Below are 22,593 nucleotides of genomic sequence, written 5' to 3' on the forward strand. Positions count from 1 at the left end.
CTTCTTCACCATCCCTGAATCCTATGTGGAGGTAACCCTCTGGGGGGGTCCATTGCCCCTCCCCCATCATCTAACAAGCAAAACGTGACTGTTAACCCTGTCTTTAAGAAAAAACATGACCCTTAGGGTTTTTTTCACCCTTGTGTTTATGTATCAAGTGATTGACGATTTGGATGCAGAACTTGGAACTGAGAAGAGGCGGACACTACCAGGGCAGGGGCCTTGGTGTGGCCAGTCACCTGTGGAAGAGCTGGACTCACAGGGGCGGAGATGAATCCTGGGCCGGCCAGCCCGTGAGACTGCATGTCCATGGGGAAGGGTTCACTCACGCACATTTGACTGCAGCCATTTCACAAATGTTTGTCGCATGCCCTAAGGACCCTGAACTTCAAAGCCCACTGTCAAGGAGTCAGTAGGTGCCCGGCTTTCTTGGGAATTCGGGCTTTCAGCTGGACAAGGGGGTATCCACATTTCCTGGAGTCCGCTAAGTGTTGAGGAGGGGAGAGATCCCAAGCCATCAGCCAGCCTCTGGGGCCTGGCCTGCGTCTGCGCCTTCGACCTCCACCTGATTGCTCTTGCCCAGCTTCTTAAAGCTCTCCACAAAGGCCTTCCAGGTCTCGGGCACACTTTTCTCCAGCAGCCAGCCCTCACTCTCACACTCGGGGTCCTCGGGGTTGGACACACTTTCCAGCGCCGTGTGCAGATAGCGGAGTCCGGCAGTAATGCTCACCTGATGGGGAGAGCCAAGACTTAGAGCAGACATGGGGCATAGGTAAGGGTTGGGCTGTTTGGAAAATGTGAGCGCCAGCAACACACATCTCCCCAGGTGCGGTACTAAAACTGACGGTGGCACCAAACCTGGGTTGGTAAAGGCCGGGCCCATCCCACCCTGGCCTCCTTCTCCAGCGCCCCATCCCACCCACTCCCTGCAGCTGGTAAAACATGTAATATCCTTTGCCTAGATCATCCTGGCTCTCCACAGCTGCCTGTTAATCCAGAGCCAACCCTGAGTGAGTGCCCTGCCGCCCCCTCCCTCCCCTTCTTCCTGCCTCCACCTTGCTGGACACACCAGCCCTCCCACCCTTTAAGTGTGTTTCTTGGCCCATAAGAATGTCAGCAGCTTCGTGGATAGGGTCACAAAGTCACCTCCTGGTTTGGCAACCAAGGTGGCTTGACAGGTAGACATTTGCTGCCAAGAATCAACCTGAGGTTAATTCCCCATGGTGAAAGGAGACAACTGGCTACCGCAGGATGTCCTCTGACCTCCACAAGTGTGCCGTGGCGCACGCATGCTCAAACATACACACACAAAGTACAAAAAACAAATATAATTTTTGAAAAAGTTACTCCTAGGTCAGGCTCAGTAACTCACACCTTTAATCCCAGCGCTGGGGAGGCAGAAGTGGATGGATCTCTGGAGTTCAAGGCCAGCCTGGTCTACCAAAAAACTCCAGAACAGTCAGGACTGTGTAGAGAGATCCTGTCTCAACCAACCAAACAAAAGAAGTCCTTTCCGATCCTGGAAGAGACTAAGCAGTCAAGAGCTCTTGCGGAGGATCCAGGCTTGGTTCCCTGCACCCTCAGGCAGCTCATAACCATCCAGGGAATCCAACTCCGTCTTCTTCTTCTTCTTTTTTTTAAGATTTATTTATTTATTTATTATGTATACAACATTCCTTCCATGTATGCTTGCATGCCAGAAGAGGGCACCAGATCTCATTATAGATGGCTGTGAGCCACCATGTGGTTGCTGGGATTAAACTCAGGACCTCTGGAAGAGTAGTCAGTGCTCTTAAGTTCTGAGCCATCTCTCCAGCCCCCCCCCACCCCATCTTCTGACCTCCACTGGCACCATACATGCACATGATGCGCAGACATGTGTGCAGACAACACACACACAAAATAAATCTGAAAAAATTTAAAGCTACCTCCTTGTCTGCAAACCCTGCAGTGTGGGGTCATCTATTGTCATTCGTGTGGTGATGAATGGATGTTTGTCACCGGCTGCTTGCATTTCTGCACTAGCATCCGCTATAGCGGACCCTAGAGCCAAAAGTGCCTGGATTGGCAGCCCAGTCTTGTACTTGCCTGACTGGGAGACCAGGAGACAATGGCTACACCTTCTGGCTTCCAGATTTCAGTGATGGCAACCTGCAGCTCCAGGCTGATCCTTAGGAGTAGGGGTGTTCCCCACCCATACACCAGCGCCCCAGCCCAGACCACACAGGGTGGGTCAGCATCTCACCGAACAGCTGCCAGTGGGTGCACTGGGGAGGATTTAACTGTAGGAGCATCTAATCATAGTGACTGGCCAATCTTAGGGATTGCTGTATGTTCTACAATGGGAAAAGCGACTTCCTGCTGACAGCAGCCTGCTGCACCGTGACAGCCTCCTGCTGAAGGAGCTGCACCGTGGACTCTGCATCTGCCCTGTGCGTGCGTTTGCTCATCTCCTGACCTGTGATGCAAGGTCATGGCCAAGGTCACAACTCTGCCAGCAGCTCTGCTCACTAGATGTTGGGGTGTCCAGATTCCCTGTTCCCAGTGAACCAGTCCCTGTGAGCGGGGGTCCAGCAGCAGTGACCTAGGAGGCCAGGTGCTCCTCTATAGTCTTCAAGACAGGCATCTCGTCATGGGTTTAAACAGTGCTGACCGTCACCCTGGGGGTAGGCTGCTCCCCTCAAGCCATCATTCCCAAGGCTACCTCAAAGCATCGTCAGCTAATAAATGGCCATGAGGTGCTGCCTTTGCCCCGATATCAAAAGCCTTGGATGTGGTCCAGCCACGATGTCATTTCACGTATGGTTTAGACCTAGGTAGATACCCCCTTGTCCTCGTCCATGGACTACGTGAGAGATTCAAGGAATCGTCTCTGATAGAAGGAAACTGTCTCAGTTAATGTTTCTGTCTTGATACATTTGGATTTTGGAGCCTAGGTTTTCTGGGGCAAGAATTGCTCAGTGCAGGCGCCCTGAGTCACACCTGAGTCACACCTGAGTCATACCTGAGTCACACCTGAGAACCTTGTGGCCTGTTCAGCACCCGGAACAGCTCCCAGCACTGGGTGCAAATGCCCTTCCAAGGAGGAATTGGACAGGGGAGGGGATGGGGCTCCAGAGCTTCAGAAAGAGGAACTACATATTGCGGATGACATAAAGTGGACCCGCTGACAGTTAGACCAACATTGCACACAACGACACACAAAGCACAAGTCCACGCAGACCCTATTGACTGAAGGGCCCAGTGACGTCACTGTCTATGTCCCCAGAGGTAATGCTGCTGTCCCCACGTGACATCACTATAACCATCTAAGACCTCAGAGCAAAAAGCGGAAGCACAAGAGGAACCCCAAGTCGATCTAAGTGAAAAGCCAAACATAAAAGGTTGCATAGTTCAAGGGCCCGACACAGCACAGAGACGGATAGCTGCCACAGACTTGGGGTGCTGAGAGTTTCCTTGGGGGGCTATGAGGTGTTTTAGAACTAGACTGAGGGGGCAGACAGGCGTTACTATGAATACACTAAATGGCATGATTTTTGCAGGGCATGGTTGTGCACACCCTTAATCCCAGGATTTAGCAAGCAGGAGCAAGCTGATCTCTGAGTTTGGGGCCAGCCTGGTCTACATGGAGAGTTCCAGAATGGTCAGGGCTATAAAGAGAAAAACCCTATATCAAAAAGAAAAAAGAAGAGCTGGATAGTGGTGGCGCACGCCCTTAATCCCAGCACTCAGAAGGCAGAGGCAGGCAGATCTCTGTGAGTTCAAAGCCAGCCTGGTCTACAAGAGCTAGTTCCAGGACAGACTCCAAAGCTACAGAGAAACCCTGTCTTGAAAACAAAAAACAAAAAGAAAAAAGAAAGTAAAATAAAGAAGAAAAGGTTAATGTTATGTTGATCTTACCTAAATAATTTTGTAAGCAATGATGCCAGGCATGGTGGCACAGACTATGGTCCCAGCTTTAGCAGGGAGGCTGAGGCAGGAGAAAGTAAGTTCAAGGCCAGCATGGGCAACATAGTAAGATTGTCTCAACAACAAAAAGAAGTCAGACACAGTGATGGACACGCTTCCTGGCACTTGGGAGGCAGTGCTAAGAGGATAAGGAATTCAGGGCTAGCCTTGGCTATAGATTGAGTTCAAGACCAGCCTAGATTACATGAGACCCTGAAGGTTTGCTCCCCAGGTCTGATTTCACCACATACAGCCAAGTCAGGCAGGTTCCCTCTCCCTGTCCTCTGTGGCCTACCTCAAAGAGCCAGACGAGGAGTGTGACCACACCCATGGAGTTCATGAGGCTGCTGTAGTAACTCAACAGGGCAGCCCTGCAGCCCTGCAGCCATAGGTTGAGCTCCTCGGTTTGGTGGTCATAGCTGTAGTGTGCCGAGTTGTTGGTAAGCTGGTACTGGATGCAGGGCCGTGGTGAGTTGGGGTTGCAGCAGCTGAAAGGGACGCCGTCCACCAAGTACCGCCCATCCACGTTGCTCTTGATGCGACTGGAAGAGAAGCAGCCTGGTTCAGGACATCTCACAGTATGGGGGGGGGGGCCGCCCACTGAGAACCGCTTCTCAGTCCTCACAGCCCACCAGCACCCACCACATAGCAGCCTCTGTGCTGGAGCTAGAGACAGAGCAGTGAGCTCTGCCCCCATCCCTGCCCTCCTGGAGTGCATGGTCCGTAAGATGGAGGCAGAGGGAACACAGAAATGTACCCAGCCACTCTATGTTGCCAGGCAGGCCCCCAGCTTGCAGGGACTCCTTGGATCCACTCCAGGCCAGTAGGAATTAAGGACCTAGGATTGAGGTGAGTGCTGCTACTGATAGAATTTAACCCCTCACCCCTTCGGCAGCCATCTTTCCCCTTCACAGGCCATTCGTGAGCAAGGCCCTTTCTAGAAAGATGTTTCCGGAAGGCCTACTCTGGCCCGGGATCTGTGCAGAGGCAGGACACGAAGACTGGGGGGCAGACACAGCCCCCATCTCTAACCTCACAGCAGAGAAACCTCCCTACCCGCTTTGAAAAACAAGACTGAATCCTTGACTCCGAACTGCCAAGCGAGGCTCGCAGCCACTCTGTGTGCCTGTGCTGGTTTCTTTAGGGTATGCTGTGCCTTCCCAGGGATCCAAAATCCAAAAAGAATTTTCACGGTGATTCCTTCGCAGCCCCATAGGCTATCCGTGCCTCCTGACCAGGGGTGACAAAATTCCTCCCGCAGCACACTTTGATGTGTGTGTGTTTGGCTGGGCACGGTGGGGCACCCTGTGGTCCCAGCCCTTGGGAGGTACAGGCAGGAGGATTAGGAGTTTAAGGGCATCCTTGGCTACATAGTGCATTCAGGGCCAGCTCAGGTTACATAAGATTCTGTCTCCAAAGATGCATACATAGATAAAGGCTAAAGAGACAGCTCAGATTGGTGAAGTGCTTGACCACGCAGGCAGAAGGACCCCAGTTCTATCTGCTGCCCTGAGGGCTTGGGCTTTAGGGAACCAAACAGATGGATTCCTGGAAGTCACTGGCTAGCCAGTGCAAGCTGCTTGACCAGCACCTGAGGATACCTAAGGTCACCCTTGGCCCTCCACACACCCGTGTGCCCTTGTGTCCACAGATGCATGAGCACACGAGCCCATGCACCCTCATACACATAAAATAAATCAAGCCTGCCTTAGCACCCCATCTGTCAGAGCCCACATGGGGGCTGGCAAGATGGCTCAGTGGGTAAAGGGGCTTGCCATGCTTGAAGGCCGATTCTCATCACTAGGAGCACACAGTAGGAGGAAAAAACAGTCCCACAGGTTGTCTTCTGACCTCCACGGGCATGCCGCAGAACACACGTGCCTATATGCACGCAACACACACACCAGTAATAATAATAACAATTGTTTTTTGAAATGGAAAGTTCACATGGTAGCTTTACATACTAGCCTTAGGCGTCTTTTTGCATCTGCTGATGGAGAGTGTCCTGGATTTTGTTTTGTTTTCTTGTTTCAGTGAGCTATATCTGTGGCAGCCTGATGTGGGGATGGACCATGTGGTCCATAGGTTTGTTTGTATAGAATACAGATGGAGAATCTGTAGAAGAAGTGCCCTGTGCCTATGGGTGATCCTGCCCTGTCCCCGTCGTCCTTCTCCCTTAAGAAGCTGTGTCACGCTTCCAGTCAGTCAAGGGAGATAACCTGCCCCTCCCAGCCACGCCCACGCCCTCCCAGCCACGCCCACGATAGTCCAAGCTTTGCTCCCTGCAGACCCAGTGGATGGAAACTCTCACCTTGGAGTCTTGAGTTTTGCTTTGTTTTAAGGGACTTCATCGATATCTTACTTGAGAGGACACGGTCCCCTCACATTTATTATCGGGGGACACGCATGTATCATGGCGCCACGTGGAGATAGATCAGAGGACAACTTGGGGGAGCTGGTTTCCCCTGCCCCCCTCAGTAGATAAGCAATCTCACTCGCAACCTTCAACTTATCTGAATTTCCATTTTTCTCTTTCCAGGATAAGCTGAGCACCCTTGTGTGTAGACACAGCTGTGGGGCCGTTTCGGCGAGACGCCTGCCGCTTTCCACCCGAGCGGGTTAGGGCTGTGGGAAGACTGCACACGGTGGCCTGAGTTATGACGCACCTCCACCCTTCGCGTCCTTCAGCCCTGACCTCTATTCGTGGGCAGGGTGCACTGCCTAAAGAATAGATGGCACTAGGTGGCCAGGGCATGAGGCGGGGAAGGGGGGATCACTGACTTTGACTTCTGCCCAGCACAGACCCGCTTCCTCAGCCGCACAACAGGGGCGACGTGAGGATCGTGTGCTTAAAGAGGGCGTGGCGCACGGGAAAAGCAGAGCACACAAATGGCGCCTCACTGGGCAGAGACTAAGCACGAGCCTTCCTGAACACCTGGGGAGCCTCTACCAGAGGACCTCACGGGGACACGGTCACTTGTGAGCCAGTGGCTGTGGTGCTTGGCCTTTGAGGGCAGCTGCAGAGCAAGGCTCGCTGCCGTGGAGGAGACGGACGAGGGCTACATAACCCCGGGCTGCCACAGGAGACATCTGCCTGCCGGCACCATTGCGCACGGGACAGCGTGAGCCAGGCCTCCCTTGGCTCCTAAGCTCCTGGAGCTTGAATTGAGCTCAGTGCCTGTCCTATGCGGTGCTGGGTCAGTGCTGGTTGGGGGGCCCTTGGTAGGGCAGGAAGACAGGTTGGAGGGGTGTTGGCAGGACCTTCAGATGTCCCTGAGTTGGGGTGAAGCCTGAACACTTGCCTCAAGTACGCCCCAAGGATATCTGAAATGAGGGTCAGACCAGTGGTCCTAAGGCTGAGGCCGGCAGAGGTCCTCATCTCTCTACCCTTTCCCTCCTGAAGGCCAGGGGCCCTGGGAACACTGAGCACAATTTAGTCTCTGGGATGATTCCTCCCTTCAAGCACCCCTGACGGTCAAGAGACTTTACTCAAACCTGAGGGCGTCCACACTTAGGTGCCGTTCGTCCTGCTTCTGACTCTCAGGCTGCCCCTTGAGCTCTCTCTCCAAGCACATATACTCTCCAAAGCCATTTCTATGTCCCCAAGGACAGTGTGGGTATGGCAGGGCCACTTGTCACTGTGAGGCCTGTGTGCGGTGGCAGGGGCCAATACAAGTAGTACACTGCTCCTTTGGCTTCTCTCCACCTCAGGCCTTTGAAGAGGACCTTGGAAACCACCAGATTGTTCTGGAGAGGAGGAAGTGGGGTTCTGGGCAGGACAGCGTCTCATCTAAAACCACACAGGTAATTAACAACAACCCACAGCAGTTACCCACTGACTTCCCTATTGGCCTGGAATCTACCTGCTTCCCAGGGAGCGGAGGCCTCTATCCTAGGCTGGCTGGCCTTGAACTTGCCAAGTATCTGAGGATGACTTTGAATTTCTGATTCTCATCTTTTCCTCCCAAGTGCTAAGTGCTAAGATTACAGGCATGAGCAACCATACCGTTTATGTGGAGCCGGGAAAGGAGCCCAAGGCTTCCACCAGGCTAGGTGCACATTCTATAATCTGAGTTCCATCCCAGCCCACTTCTGGGGGCTTCTACCTGGGGAGACTTAAGTATGAAAGAAACGGGTGGTGATGGCGGCCAGCACGCGCCTTTAATCCCAGCACTCGGAGAGGAAAGGCAGGTGGATCTCTGTGAGTTCGAGGCCAGCCTGGTCTACAGAGCTAGTTCCAGGACAGGCTCCAAAGTTACAGAGAAACCCTGTCTCGAAAAACCAAAACCAGAAACGGAAGAAAAGGTGATCCTCTACCTACTCTGTATCTCAGGACCACTGCCTCGCGCCATCAACCACCCCACACCGCACCCCACACCACACCACACTGCACACCACCACACCCCACTCCACCCCACACCACCACACCACCACACCCCACACCACCCCAGATGTCCCCAGGCGTTCCCAGCTGGAATGAAGCCTGCACACCTGCTCTCAGTGCATCTGACGCTAGGGTCAGGTCAACAGTCTTGGGGTCAAGGCCAGCAGAGACTCTAGAGTGTCCTCATCTCCCCGCTTCCTCTTCCTAAACTTCAGTAAGCAAGGTGTCCACAAGGTGTAGCCATGTCTCCCTAACAGGGTGCCCCTTGACAGCACACCTCACCATCTGACGTGAATTGTGCCTGTCATACTCAAGAAAGAATCAAAAACATCAGGTATCAGAGATGAGGGAGGAAGTGGGAGGAGAGGAAAAGACAGCTTGCTCTAAGTCCTGGCCTAAGCCCCGTGCTCTAAAGGCCCCTGCCTGGATCAACTCTCCACCAAAGTGTCTTAGATTCTAGCTTTTTAGGTAGGTTACCAAAGTTCAGAAGTCAAGGGAATGGCCCTTTCCCGGCTGTCCCTCTGCGCACCGAATAGGGTGAAGTCACAATGCCGGGATGCCTGTGACCCTCTCTGCCTGCTTTTATGTCTTTCCCTATGGGTTTATCAATTCACCCACCAAATAACACGTTTTCCAGGAGAGTCTGCAGGGTGCCCTGACAAGGCTAGATTCACCTTGGCTGTGGGGAGCTAGCCTAGAACACAGGCTTTCCCTTAAAACCCTAAGACCCAGTTCCCCCCAGGCAGAGTACTTCCACAACCTGGGAAACAGATGATATAAATAGCCAACTCAGCACCTAAGGCGCTCTGGGCCACCTGGCTGTCTTAGGAGGCAAGTGGGGTGAGTGGGGCCCTGATCTGTGCTTGGAAGGAGGGCAGGGACCAAGAGGGACCAGGAAAGTTCCACCTTGAGCTTGGCCCTTCCTCCCCCGTGTTAAACTCGATTCTTCCTTTGGGACCCAACACGGCAATCTCAGGCAAATGTGACTCTGAAAGATCTCTGTACTGGTCGCCTGTGGGAAGTGATGGTGGGATATCCCCTGCTAGCTCTGCCCAAGGTAGCACAGGCTATCCCACTATGGTATGAGGTCCTTAGAGGTGTTTCATTCCCACAGTTGTATCGTTTGTTTGTTTGTTTTTGTCTTTCGAGACAGGGTTTCTTTGTGTAGCACTGACTGTCCTGGAAATAACTCCGTAGACTAGATTGGCCTCGAACTCAGAGACCTGCCTACCTCTGCCTTCTGATATAGTTGTACCTTAATACCAACTTTGTGCAGAAAAGTCAAACCTGGCCTTGGGGCGCTAAGAGAGCAGACAAAGGGCAAAGGGCTGAAAGAGGCCTGCTCTGGTTACAGTAATGGGGTGAGAGCAGCTAGGAGCCTGCCTGAGAGTGTATCCTTCTTCAGGGAATAGTATACAGTGCTTAAAAAAGATCATGAGCTGGGCGGTGGTGGCGCACACCTTTAATCCCAGCACTCAGGAGGCAGAGGCAGGCAGATCTCCATGAGTTCGAGGCCAGCTTGGTCTACAGAGCTAGTTCCAGGACAGGCTCCAAAGCTACAGAGAAACCCTGTCTCAAAAAAAGTAAAAATAAAAATAAAAGAAAATATGAACAATACTAGAATAGAATGTAGAAAATGTAAAGCCACCTGTCAACTATGGGTGAGAGTCTTTCTTGAATTTTTTTTATATTTTCTGTTTTTTTAAAAAATTATTTATTTGGGCTGGAGAGATGGCTCAGTGGTTAAGAGCATTGCCTGCTCTTCCAAAGGTCCTGAGTTCAATTCCCAGCAACCACATGGTGGCTCACAACCATCTGTAATGAGGTCTGGTGCCCTCTTCTGGCCTGCAGACATACACATAGACAGAATATTGTACACATAATAAAAAAAATAAAAATAAATAAAATAAAATTATTTATTTGAGTTTTCAAGACGGGGTTTCTCTGTGTCGCCCTGGCTGTCTAGGACTTGGTCTATAGACCCTGCCGGCCTTGACACTCTGGAGTCACTGCCATACCCTGGTTTTCTACTGCCGTGCTTCCTGCCATTGCCAATGATATTTCCTGTGTGTGCAATAGTGAACTTTTCCCAGGACAATGGAATTAAGATAACTGCACCCCACTGGGCGGTGGTGGCGCACACCTTTAATCCCAGCACTTGGGAAGCAGAGACAGGAAGATCTCTGTGAGTTCCAGGCCAGCTTTGGGGGGCAGCTGAAAGGACAGCACCTGCCTCCAGGTAAAGGGAGGGAGGGAGGCAGATGGGCAGGTGATGGAGGAAGGTCATTGGTTAAATAATAAAGAAACTGCCTAGGCCCATTTATAGGCCAGCCCTTAGGTGGGTGGAGTAAACAGACAGGATGCTGGGAGAAAGAAGCCGAGTCAGGAGTCGCCATGATTCTCCCACTTCAGACAGACACAGGTTAAGATCCTTCCTGGTAAGCCAGCTCGTGGTACTACACAGAATATTAAAAATGGGTTAGATCAATATGTAAGAGCTAGCCAATAAGAGGCTGGAACTAATGGGCCAGACAGTGATTAAAAAAATACAGTTTCCGTGTAATTATTTCGGGGCATAAGCTAGTCATGTGGGCGGCTGGGTGCTGGGGACGCAGCCCCGCCGCTCTTATTACAACAGGCAGGCGTTGAGAAGGTGGACCCGTGGTCAAGCACTTGCTTAGCATGCCCAAGGCCCTGCATCACACTGATCCCTAGCACTAAGTGGGGAGAGGGAAGGTTCCCTAGGGGTCTTACTGTTACTGTGCTAAATGGCCGCAGTACCAAACAGCCCCTCCTGACTAATTACACCGTCCACAGCGCTGTCACTCTCCACCAGAGACACTTCTTTTTACAGCAGCTGATGATTAACACCGAGGCTCACAACTGGCCAGCGGGCAGGGAATGAGAGACTGTTCAGCCCCAAATGGGTCGCCTGTATCACAGCCCTCCTCCCGATGCGCAGGCGTCATCTCGGGAGAAGCGGGCAGTTCACGAGCCAATGTTACAGATAAACAGTGCTTTCCAGGCGCAACAGGGCAGTTGCACACAAGATGGTAGCAGCTGTTGACCACAGGCGTCAGATCTGCACAAAATCAAGCCAGAAAGAGCCCAGCATGGATGGAGAAGCAGTCAGGAATTCCCAGCTCTAACTAAGGAGCCATTAGCAACTGATGGCCCTCGGTGAGGGAGGGTCAGTTTTCCTCAGGGAGGTGGGCCCTGAAAAACTATCCACACTCCAGAAGATGGCCAGACACCACGCTCTAACTGGACTCCATTTATTCAGGAGAGGAGAGAGAGAGACACACACAGAGAGAGAACACTTGAAATTGGGAGGAAACAAGGTGGGGACTGGGGTCAGAGGGGAGGGAGTGGACCTGCTCAAAACACTTTACACACATGTGAAACATTCAGTCAACTCGAAAAGGAGGAAAAAGGAAAGGTTTCCATTCAGAGAGCACACTAGAAAAAGGAAAAGAAAGAAACGTGAAAGAGATAAACGAAAGCCTTATTCATCTGGTTTTACATTGGCCTCTCATAGTCCCAAGAGTTCTGCTTGGCCCCTGGCTACCCATCCTCCTGAGGCGGCTTATGCAAATCATGCCCTCCAATCCTGTCCCCACAGACCTGTCGTCTAGAAAGGGCAGAGCTGGTCACAATCCTCTCCTTGGCTGGGGATTTGTGGCTGTAATCTCCTTCCACAGAGAAAACAACATCTTAAGCAGTGACCTTCTCGGGGGCTTCCTTCCACCTGAGAAGCAAAGCCTCGTCTAAGCTATCAGCGGTCCAGGAACCTCGGGGCTTCAAGAGCATTCTGCTGCTGGGTACCCATCAGTTCAATACACCCTGAGATTTGCCAGAGTTACTCAGAGAAAAGGGCAGCTGGGCGAGGCACTGCCCTGGAACGTCAGCCCCTCCCTGGAGAGCATCCATGGGCCGAGCAGCCAGAGCTAAGGCCAAGGCTTGTTCTCGCCAGTACCCACCCCCACAGGACTTCATCTTCACACATGACAAGAAAATTTTGGAAAACTGTCGTGCTAAAGACTCTGTGGATAAAAGCACTTGCCACACTCACCATACGCTCGCCATACCTGACAACCAGAGCCAGGTCCACAGTGGAGAGAAAGACCCGGCTCCCTGAAGTTACCCCTGCCCTCTGCACGTACACTACACTGATACACCTGCACACAGATAAAAACGCACTGGGCATGGTTCACATACCCTTGAAAGGCAAAAATAGAAGTATCTCTCTTAGTTCAAGACCAGCCTAGTCTATGTAAGAAATTCCAGGCAGTCAAACTACATAGTAAGATCCTGACTCAAAACAAAAAGGAAGAGAGAAAGACAGACCAAGCAGGCATTTCATTGGCCCCTGCTGTATACCAGACATAGACAAATCACATATTCCAGTATCTTCCTTTGAAAGATGGGGAGAGCTGGGCGGTGGTGGCGCACGCCTTTAATCCCAGCTCTCGGGAGGCAGAGGCAGGCGGATCTCTGTGAGTTCGAGGCCAGCCTGGTCTACAAGAGCTAGTTCCAGGACAGGAACCAAGAAGCTATGGAGAAACCCTGTCTCGAAAATCAAAAAAAAAAAAGAAAGAAAGAAAGAAAGAAAGAAAGAAAGAAAGAAAGAAAGAAAGAAAGAAAGACGGGGAGAGACGCACAGGGGTGTGCAACCTGCCTGAAGTCACAGAGCAGTTGAGAATAAAGTACAGTCCCAAGCTGATCTGCTCCCTGAACGTCACAGGAGCATGGTTTACCTCAAATTCTGCCATAACCAAGGACATACTCTTTGCCGACACGTTGGCTTTTTCAAGCGCTGAAAACTTGGCAAACCAAGGTGCCGAACAGGAAATTCGATGGGACAGGATAAGTACCAAGAACTATCTGAGTCCAAGTGAGTTCTGAGGGCCCCATTCTTACTGTGCGACGGGCTCCACATTGCGGCTCTCCTCCTAGTAACTCCAGCTCACCTAAGCATCTTCACTCCACACCTTTCCCCACCTTGGCCAGACGCGAGGCTGAGCCAGATGGAACGGCCCAGATGGGCCCAGATGCTGGCAATTGCACATGGTCCAGCATAACGCCCCCGAACTCCCTTCCCACACACACCTCAAAACTCCGATCGATTCTATACCCAACAGAGAGGAAAATGCCCTGGGTAGGCTGGGCAATCAAACCCTGGGTGCCCCACCCTGGAGCGGCGGCTACTCACTCTTTGACTTCCTTGGAGGAAAAGTCCAAGTAGCGATTACTGATCCATTGAATCTCAAACCAGTCCCGGAAGCCGTTGTTGCCGCAGCACCTGAACTCGATCTGAAGCATGTCGATGGTCTTCTTCATGAAGCATCTACCTGGAGTGTCCGTGTCCCGGTAGTACTTCATCCCGTTCTTGAGCCCGGAAGCCAGGGTGCTCTCCAGGGAGCCCCGCAGCAGGAAGCAGCAAAGAGCCACGAGGAAAAGGATGCCGTTGAAGAGGACGCAGACGGCCAGGTACGGCTTCAGCCAGGGCTTCCACTTGGCATACTTGGCAGGGTCCAGAGCGTCGTAGCAGATCTTGCCAGCCAGAGAATTGAAGACACAGGACAACACCCCCACCGCTATCAGGGAATTGGGGACAAAGTGACTTTCGGAGTTATTCATCACTTCGCTCCTCTTGCGGAGCTCAATCTTCAGGAAGAGCCCCAGGCTGAAGAGGATGATGCCGGCCAACACAGACAGCCAGTTCATAAGCCAGAGCCCTTGGGCCAACTTGACCCGCTTCTTCTGGTCAAACTTGACTTTGAGCAGCGCCATGCTTACCAAGTGGGGTCCAGGCAGCCTCCCACAGTTCAGCTTCCACTCCTAACCCTAGTGAGGTCAGGGGCTAGACCACTTAGGGCCTTAGGAAGAGCACCCTGGGCCCAAGCAGCTGGGAGTTGCCCATCTTGGGGCCTCCCTAGCCTAGGATGCTCGTTAACTCAGTAATGGTAGCAGGAGCTAGTCTAGGCCGCCGTTTCTGCAGCGTCCTTCCAAGCCTAGGAGGGACAGCCCGAACACTGCGGATTAAAAGTGGGATCCACAGTGCAGTTGTTAATCTCTTTAGCCAGGGTCATCCCATTAGAGAAAGCCATGCCGATTCAAAACACGGCTGGGAGGAGCTCCCGTGTGTGTATTTGCCGGATCCAGCTCCGCTCGAAAGTCCGGAACCAAAAGGATTCAAGCTGGCTGGAACAGGCTGGACAGTGAGGTTGTCGGGTCTGTGAGAGTCTGAGAGAAGAGAGGTTTAGCATTTGTGGCTGGAGAGGCTGCGTGATTAAGAACACTGCCCTTGCAGAGAGCTCACCCGGGATCCCCAGCACCCACACAGAGGCTCACAACCATCTATAACTCCAAGGGATCCAACACCTACTTCTAGCTTCCATGGGCCAGAATTTAAGTGGTACACAGACATACTTCAGGCAAAACACCCACTCACATGTGATGAGATCACAAAGAAGAAATCCCAGATGCCATCCTCATCTTGAGGGTTGGGAGGTTTTTTTATTTTGTTCTTATCTTAGACTGTGTAGCTCTGGCTGGCCTGGAACTTACTGTGTAGACTAGGCTACCTCAAACACAGAGATACGATTAAAGAAACACACTTGGGGGCTGGAGAGATGGCTCAGCGGTTAAGAGCATTGCCTGCTCTTCCAAAGGTCTTGAGTTCAATTCCCAGCAACCACATGGTGGCTCACAACCATCTGTAATGAGGTCTGGTGCCCTCTTCTGGCCTTCAGGCATATACACACAGAAAGAATATTGTATACATAATAAATAAATAAATATTTAAAAAAAAAAAGAAACACACTTGGTTACGTGTAGCAAGTTCAAAGCCAGTGTGAGCTACATGAGGCCCTATCTCAAACAAACAAACAATAAATAAATAACCAACCTAAACAGCAATTGCATTAAACATCTGTCACCATGGTCACAAAGATAGACATGGGAAGTTTAAGTGGCAGTGCACGCCTTTAATCCCAGTACCCCAGAAGCAGAGGCAGAGGCAGGCGGATCTACGAGTTCAAGGCCAGCCTGGTCTACAGAATAAGTTCCAGGACAGACGGGGTACACAAAGAAACCCTGTCTGGAAAAAACAAAAATAAAAAAAGAAATGGGAAGTTTTGTTTTTGTTTTTGTTTGTTTGTTTTGTTTTTCTAGACAAGGTTTCTCTGTAGCTTTGGAGCCTGCCCTGGAACTTGATGTGTAGACCAGGCTGACCTCCAACTCACAGAGATCCACCTGTCTCTGCCTCCTGAGTGCTGGAATTAAAGGCATGCACCACCACTGCCCAGCAGTATGACCTTAGTGAGTCTGTAAGGATTTCTTGTTTTTTGTTACTGTCTTGGGGTTTGTTTTTCTGTCTTCTGTTTTTCATTGTTAAGACAGACTCTCTATAGCCCTTACATTGCTATGCAGCCCAGACTGGCTTCAAAATTGAAGAGATTTTCTAGTCTCATCACCACCAAGCCAGCTGCTGCTGCTTCTTCTTCTTCTTCTTCTTCTTCTTCTTCTTCTTCTTCTTCTTCTTCTTCTTCTTCTTCTTCCTCCTCCTCCTCCTCCTCTTTTTTTTTTTTTTTTTGCTTTTTCGAGACAGGGTTTCCTTGTGTAACAGCCCTGGCTGTCCTGGAACTTGTTTTGTAGACCAAGCTGGCTTAGAACTCACAGAGATCCACCTGCCTCTACCTCCCAAGTGCTGGGATTAAAGGTGTGCACCACCACTACCTAGCTACTTATTGTTATTTCTAATTAGTAGATATTTTAAAAGCAATTTTAGGTTTATAAAAACTTGAACGGAAACTACAGAGTTAAACTGGGTGCAGTGGTACACACCTTTAATTTGTTACACAGAGAAAACCTGTCTTGAAAAACCACAAAAAGGATGAGAAGGAAGGGAGAAGGAGAGAGAGAAAAAGGAAGAAAGAAAGAAAGAAAGAAAGAAAGAAAGAAAGAAAGAAAGAAAGAAAGAGAGGGAGGAAGGAAATACAGAGTTACTATCCCAAACAGTAATATCTTACATGACTGTGTTATAATTTTATACTGTTTTGTTTGAGATAGTACTTTACCAGGTAGCCAAGGCTAGTCTTGAAGTATCCCTCTTTCTGCCTCAATTTCTGGAGTATACATTTATCTATCTATCTATCTATCTATCTATCTATCTATCTATCTATCTATCTATCTATCATCTATGGGATTTCAAGACAGGGTTTCTCTGTGTGGTCCTATCTGTCCTGGAACTCACTCTGTAGACCAGGCTAGCCTTGAGCTCGGAGATCTGCCTGCTTCTGCCTCCTGAGTGCTGGGATTAAATGAGTGTACATTTTTTAAAAGATGTGTTTTTAATCACATGTGTATGTGGATGTGGGGAAATGTGCACATGGGTGCAGTACCTACAGAGGCCAGAAGAGGGCATCTGATCCTCTGGGGCTGATGTTCCAGGCAGTTGTGAGCTGTCTGACATAGGTTGCTGGGAACCAAACTCCAGTTCTCTGCAAGGGCAGCAAGGGCCATCTCTCCTGCCCCAATTTTAAGACAGGATCTCTCTAGGTAGTCCTGGCTGTCCTGGAATTTACTGCCTCCTGAGTTCTGGGATTAAAGTTGGGTGCCACTATGCCCAGCAATTTTCACCAGTTTTAAGACTATACAGTGTAGGGGCTGAAGAGATGGTTCAGCGTTTAAGAGCACTGGCTGCTCTTCCAGAGGTCCTGAGTTCAATTCCCAGCACCCACATGCCAGCTCACAACCCTCTGTAATTTCAAAGTTGTGTTTTACTATCATTGTTAAACCAATTTCCAACCAGTTTACCATGGCCTATGACCATCCGGGTTTTTCTACACCTCTGTCACATTCAACTAGTCAGCATCATCTTCTGCTTAAAAAGTCATTTCTACTGCACTGGTGGCGCGTGCCTTTAAGATCAGCACTCAGGGGTCAAAGGCAGGAAGATCTCTGAGGTCGAGGCAGCCTGGACTACAGAGTGAGTTCCAAGACAGTCAGGGCTACACAGAAAAACCCTGTCTGCAAAATGCCCCTGCTGCACCCACCACTCCAGAAAAAGAAGACTTTGGGATCAAGGACAATGAGATGCCCATGAGATAAAGGTGCTGCCTGCCACTCCTAACAACCTGCGTTGGATCTCCAGGAGTCTCGTGCTGGAAGGAGAGAGCCAATGCCTAGGAGTTGTCCTCCGACTTCTACTCACACGCTGTGGCATGAATAGATGGACGGACACACTACAACGTTTGTTTGTTTGTTTGTGTTTTAATTTCCAGGTAACCAAAGCGTTTACTGCATGCCTGTAATCCCAGTACTATAGAGGACTGTGAGTTTGGGACCAGACATAGCCAAACCCTGTCTCCAATTTTTTTTTTTTTTTTTTTTTTTTTTTTGCTTTCTTTTTTGAGACATGGTTTCTCTGTAGTTTTGCAGCCTGTCCTGGAACTTGCTCTGTAGACCAGGCTGGACTTGACCTCACGGAGATCCGCTCATCTCTGCCTCCCGAGTGCTGGGATTAAAGGCATACGCCACCACTGCCAGGCTGTCTCCAATATTTTTGTTTTCAGGTCTTTAAGAAAAATCAAACCAAAATCCACAGAGGAGGCATGAAAGCAAAGCCACTAAACAAGGGCTGTTTTTCCTCCAGCGAAGTCACCTTAGAAAATAACCCTTGTTTCCCCGTTGAGCGAAGCGTGAGCGCACGGCATCTCCGGAGGCAGACTCGGGGCGTATAGGAACAGTCATAGGAATAGTTGTTGTTATACAGTTTGGGTAAAGCCTTTTAGTTTTGTTTTATACATTACCTAAGGTCCTTGGGGCTGGAGAGATGGCTCAGAGGTTAAGAGCACTGGCTGCTCTTCCAGAGGTCCTGAGTTCAATTCCCAGCGACCACATGGTGGCTCACAACCATCTGTGCTGAGATTTGGCGCCCTCCTCAGGCGTGCGGGCATACATCGAGGCAGAATGTTGTATACATAATAAATAAATAAATCTTTAAAAAAAAAGAAAACATTACCTAGGGTCCCACTTTGGCTTCTCACAACTTTGGAACTTCAGAACTTCTGGCCACCAGAGACATTGGAAAGAACCAATTTTGCTTGCTGGAGTTGCGAAGCTTTAGCACAGACTTGCCCAACAAAGACACTGCCTCCCTCGCTCAAGCATCTAGAAGCTGTCCTGAAACAGGATTTAGGGGGCAGTGGGAAGCACGCAGACGCAGACGGGTGAGAGAAAACAGGAGGGCGCTGCAGGGACAATGGATTAACTGCGCCGGACATCGCTGAGCCTATGTTGCGTCTGTGTGCGCCCCCTGGTGGCCATAAGAGAAGGGCTTCAGTAGATGGAAAGGGATGCTGAAGTCACTAGGCTCTTGAGAGGCCAGCATCCCTGAGGAGGTCAAATTATCAAGGAAAGCAAAAGGAAACTAGAAATGGACCCATGAGAGGAAACGTTTCACTTTCATCAGGATATCATGCTATGATTATATATTGGTAAATGTTACCTATGTTATATTTAAAACATAAAACCATGGAGCTGGCCCAATGGCTCTGCTGGTGAAGGCACTGAATACACAATTCTGGGTACCTGAACTTGGTGCCGGGAACCATGGAGGCATATGGCTTTTCTCAATATCTGTTCCTGTATGATGAACTTATGCTTACGGTTTTAATTTTTTTAAATTTTGTTTGCTTATTTTGCTTTTTGTTGTGTTGTTGTTGAGGCCATATCTCACTATGCAGCCCTGCCTGGCCTTGAACTCACTCTGTAGACTAGGCTGACCTTCCAACTCACCGAGATCTGCTGCCTCTGCCTCCCAGGTGCTGTGGCATGGTCACCACACCAGACAGCTGTGTGGTTTTATTTCTTTCTGAACATATCTGTGCATCACCCTTGTTTAGTTTTGTTTTTGAGACCAAACCTCACTATGTAGCTCTGGCTGACCTGGAACACACTGTGTGGACTAGGCTGCCCTTGAATTTTCAGATATCTACCTGCCTCTGCCTGAGTTCTGAGATCGGTGACTGTTTTTGGTGGCATGGGGAAAATGTTTTTCCTCATTTTGGGTTGATCAGCTTAAACAAAGAATCAGGAGCTGAGAGATGCATAGCTTTGGGTAGATTGTTCAATGCCAGCCTTGAGCACAGCTGGCCAGCCTAGAACGTTGATTGGAAGGGGGGCTGTGCTGGCAGGAAGAAAAGCCTACCAGGCATTTGTCTCAGGAGGCTAGGGAAGAAAATGGAAGTTTGCCATCTCCATTATCTATCCATGGCAGTGGCTTTGTCTGCCTGTGAGGGATCTAACTCCTAGTTCTCTGGAAGCTGAGTCAGTCGTCCTGTGTTCTCACACTCAACAGTCCCGTGTTCACAGTCAACAGTCCCGTGTTCACAGTCAACAGTCCCGTGTTCTCACAGTCAACAGTCCCGTGTTCACAGTCAACAGTCCCGTGTTCTCACAGTCAACAGTCCTGTGTTCACAGTCAGCAGTCCCTTGTTCACAGTCAACAGTCCTGTGTTCTCTTTTGGAAATTTTCATTATGGTAGGACACGAACAAATTTCCCTCCCCGCAAGGGTTCAGTAACCCAGGCTAGGAAGAGGCAGTTCCTCCCCCTTTTTCATTTCCTTGCTCACAGCTAACACTGGAGGCTCTCTCTATTCTGTACACTGTGAACTAGATTCCTTGGAAGGAAGCTGTGTCTGAAAGGCTGATCCATTACCACATCAGCGACGTGGAGCGACTGGGATGTTGCAGGTTCAGAGCCACATTATCGTGGGACATCATTAGCCCCTTTAATAGCCACTTAGTGCTCTCCTCTGTTCCCGATCTTTTGTGGCCATTAGTTAAATCCTTTGCAATGCACGAACAGACCTCTGGCTCCACCAGTCAAAGCCGCCTGTGACAGACAGCTGGGGCCACTGCAGAGCAGTCTCTGCTTCGCTGGAACTGGTAACAGAACTTCCTTTTCTCTGTTACAAAACTCATGAAACCTCGCCCTCGTGGGTACAATGTTTTGAGGACACCTCGCTCTGTGATCCTGTGATCCTCGGAGACTAGAACCATATTTCTGTCCACACCCTGTAGCCATCATTCTTTGGTTTCTCTGGGGTGTTTCTTTTTCTTTTTTTTTTTTTTTTTTGTGGTTTTTTGAGACAGGGTTTCTCTGTAGCTTTGGTGTCTCTGGGGTGTTTCTGTGATGGCTCATCTTCACTGACTTTGCTGAAGTCATGTGCAAGTCCATCTGACTCAGAGGCCCGTGGAGTCCAGAAAATGTTGACTGAGTTGGCCTGCACTGTCCATGTTCTTCCATTTTTTCCCCTCTGAAATCAAGCCTGCCAAATGAGCAGGTGACACATCTATACCCCCACCACTCTGAACGGTCAGACAGAGGGTTCATGAGTTGGAAGCCATTCTGCCTACACAGTGAGACTTATCTCTAGGAAATAAAAATCAAATAAGTGGGCCAGAGATGCAGCTCAGTAGGTAGAAGACCCAGCATGCAGAAGAACCTGGGCTTGAGTACCAGGACTGCAGCAGCCGGGCACAGTGGCATGTCAGCATAAGGGAGGTAAAGGCAGGGGATCAGGAGTTCAACATTAACATTGGCTACTGAGCAAATTTGAGGCCAGCCTGGACTACATGAGATCCTGTCTCAGAGTTTTTGTTTGTTTGTTTAATGTAGCTACTAGAGAACCCAACAACTTGACCTCAGAGACTGGCTCATTCTCTTTCCTTTCTTGTTCATGTTAGTAATGATTGTCCTGTCTCTTTAAGAGACAAGCCACGCCTACTCCCTCCCCCATCCACTGAGGCAAGCTGATTGATCTTCAGCTTCCAGCCTAAATTCTCTTTTCTATCTTTCTCTCTCTCTCTGTTCTTCTCCCCCTTCCTTTCCATACTTCCATAACTCAATAAATATCCAGCCTCACTCTGCATGGTGTGCCTGTCTGTCTCTCACCTGCCGCCCACATGAGCACCTTCAGAGACCTGCGACATGGTCTCATGCGCAGTCCCTGCCTAGGACTGGCTGCTCTCAGGACCCCCTGCCTACTGCCTGCTGCCAGGGATCCTGCAGCAATTTATTTTTAAACTTTTTTTTTTATTATTATGTGTACAACATTCTGCTTCCCACACACCAGAAAAGGGCGCCAGATCTCATTACAGATGGTTGTGAGCCATCATGTGGTTGCTGGGAATTGAACTCAGGACCTCTGGAAGAGCAATCAGTGTTCTTAACCTCTGAGCCATCTCTCCAGCCCCCTCCTGCAGCAATTTTTACTAATTTAATAATTCATTACAATAATGCCTCAGGATATGATTCTGGCTGGGGATGGTGGCACACAACTTTAATCCCAGCACTCTTGAAACAGAGGCAGGCAGATCTCAAGTTCAAGGCCAATCAGAGTTAAACAGACAACAGACAGACACTGTTTTAGAGCAAGCAAACATTTTGATCAGCAAAGTAGCTCTGTGGTAGAGCATATGCCTAGTGTGTGCCAAGACCCTGGCTTCCATCCCCAGTACCGCATGAAGAGTGTGTGTGTGTGTGCGCGCGCGCATGTGAAAGAGACAGAGAGTGTATGTGTGTGTACACATTGTGCTTCATTTTCAGAGACTGAGGACAACTCAGAGGAAGTGACATTTGAGTTATACAGAGCACACAGACCCAAACTGAATGGAATTTGATGAAACAGAGCCTAAGTGATTTGGAAGAAAATCTTTGTAGCCAAATTAACTCCCATTTGACCTCTAGATGCTGTCTTCGTTTCTCCCACCTGCCATGTGGCCTGGAAGCTGATTAATGAGAATTGAACACCGAGCAGTGGTGGTGCACGCCTTTAATCTTTAATCCCAGCACTTGGGAAGCTCTGTGAGTTTGAGACCAGCCTGGTCTACAGGGCGAGTTCCAGGACAGGCCCCAAAGCTACAGAGAAACCTTGTCTCAAAAAAATAAAAAACAAAAAAAACCCAACCAAACAAAAAAGTTTATTTAGGGCTTGAGAGATGGTTATGTCGTTAAGAGTGCCGGCTGCTCTCCCAGAGGTCCTGAGTTCAATTCCCGGCAACCATATCTCTCAACCATCTGTAATGAGATCTGATGCCCTCTTCTGGCCCGCAGGCATACATGCAGGCAGAAGACTGTATACATAATAAATAAATCTTAAAAAAAAATGTCATTGCTCTGACATTCCCAATTGGGTCCCGTCAGTGGCAGGTAGCAAAAGATCCTGTCCCCAGGAAGCCTCCAGCTGCC

The 22,593-nt window shown here is 49.9% G+C and overlaps 1 protein-coding gene across 1 annotated transcript; it reads right to left on the bottom strand.

Annotated features, from left to right (window-relative positions):
- Positions 1-505: 505 nt before the first annotated feature.
- On the bottom strand, positions 506-14,125 carry Prph2 (peripherin 2). Its single transcript, XM_057751947.1, has 3 exons — positions 13,545-14,125; positions 4,244-4,490; positions 506-730 (listed from the first exon to the last, which is right to left on the bottom strand). Exons 1-3 carry the CDS (start codon positions 14,123-14,125, stop codon positions 518-520), a joined length of 1,041 nt encoding a protein of 346 aa, XP_057607930.1. The 3' UTR covers positions 506-517.
- Positions 14,126-22,593: the final 8,468 nt, after the last annotated feature.

The sequence above is a fragment of the Chionomys nivalis genome, chromosome 19, assembly GCF_950005125.1.
Source record: "Chionomys nivalis chromosome 19, mChiNiv1.1, whole genome shotgun sequence".
Classification (NCBI taxonomy): domain Eukaryota; kingdom Metazoa; phylum Chordata; class Mammalia; order Rodentia; family Cricetidae; genus Chionomys; species Chionomys nivalis.

What these genes read in the sequence shown, in the direction of transcription:
- Prph2 (XM_057751947.1), bottom strand. Translation starts at nt 14,125, where the DNA reads ATGGCGCTGCTCAAAGTCAAGTTTGACCAGAAGAAGCGGGTCAAGTTG. An exon ending in TCCTCCAAGGAAGTCAAAGA is followed by an intron (nt 4,491 to 13,544) that starts GTGAGTAGCCGC and finishes CTTCTCTTCCAG; the next exon opens with TCGCATCAAGAGCAACGTGG. An exon ending in TCCTCGTCTGGCTCTTTGAG is followed by an intron (nt 731 to 4,243) that starts GTAGGCCACAGA and finishes TCTCCCCATCAG; the next exon opens with GTGAGCATTACTGCCGGACT.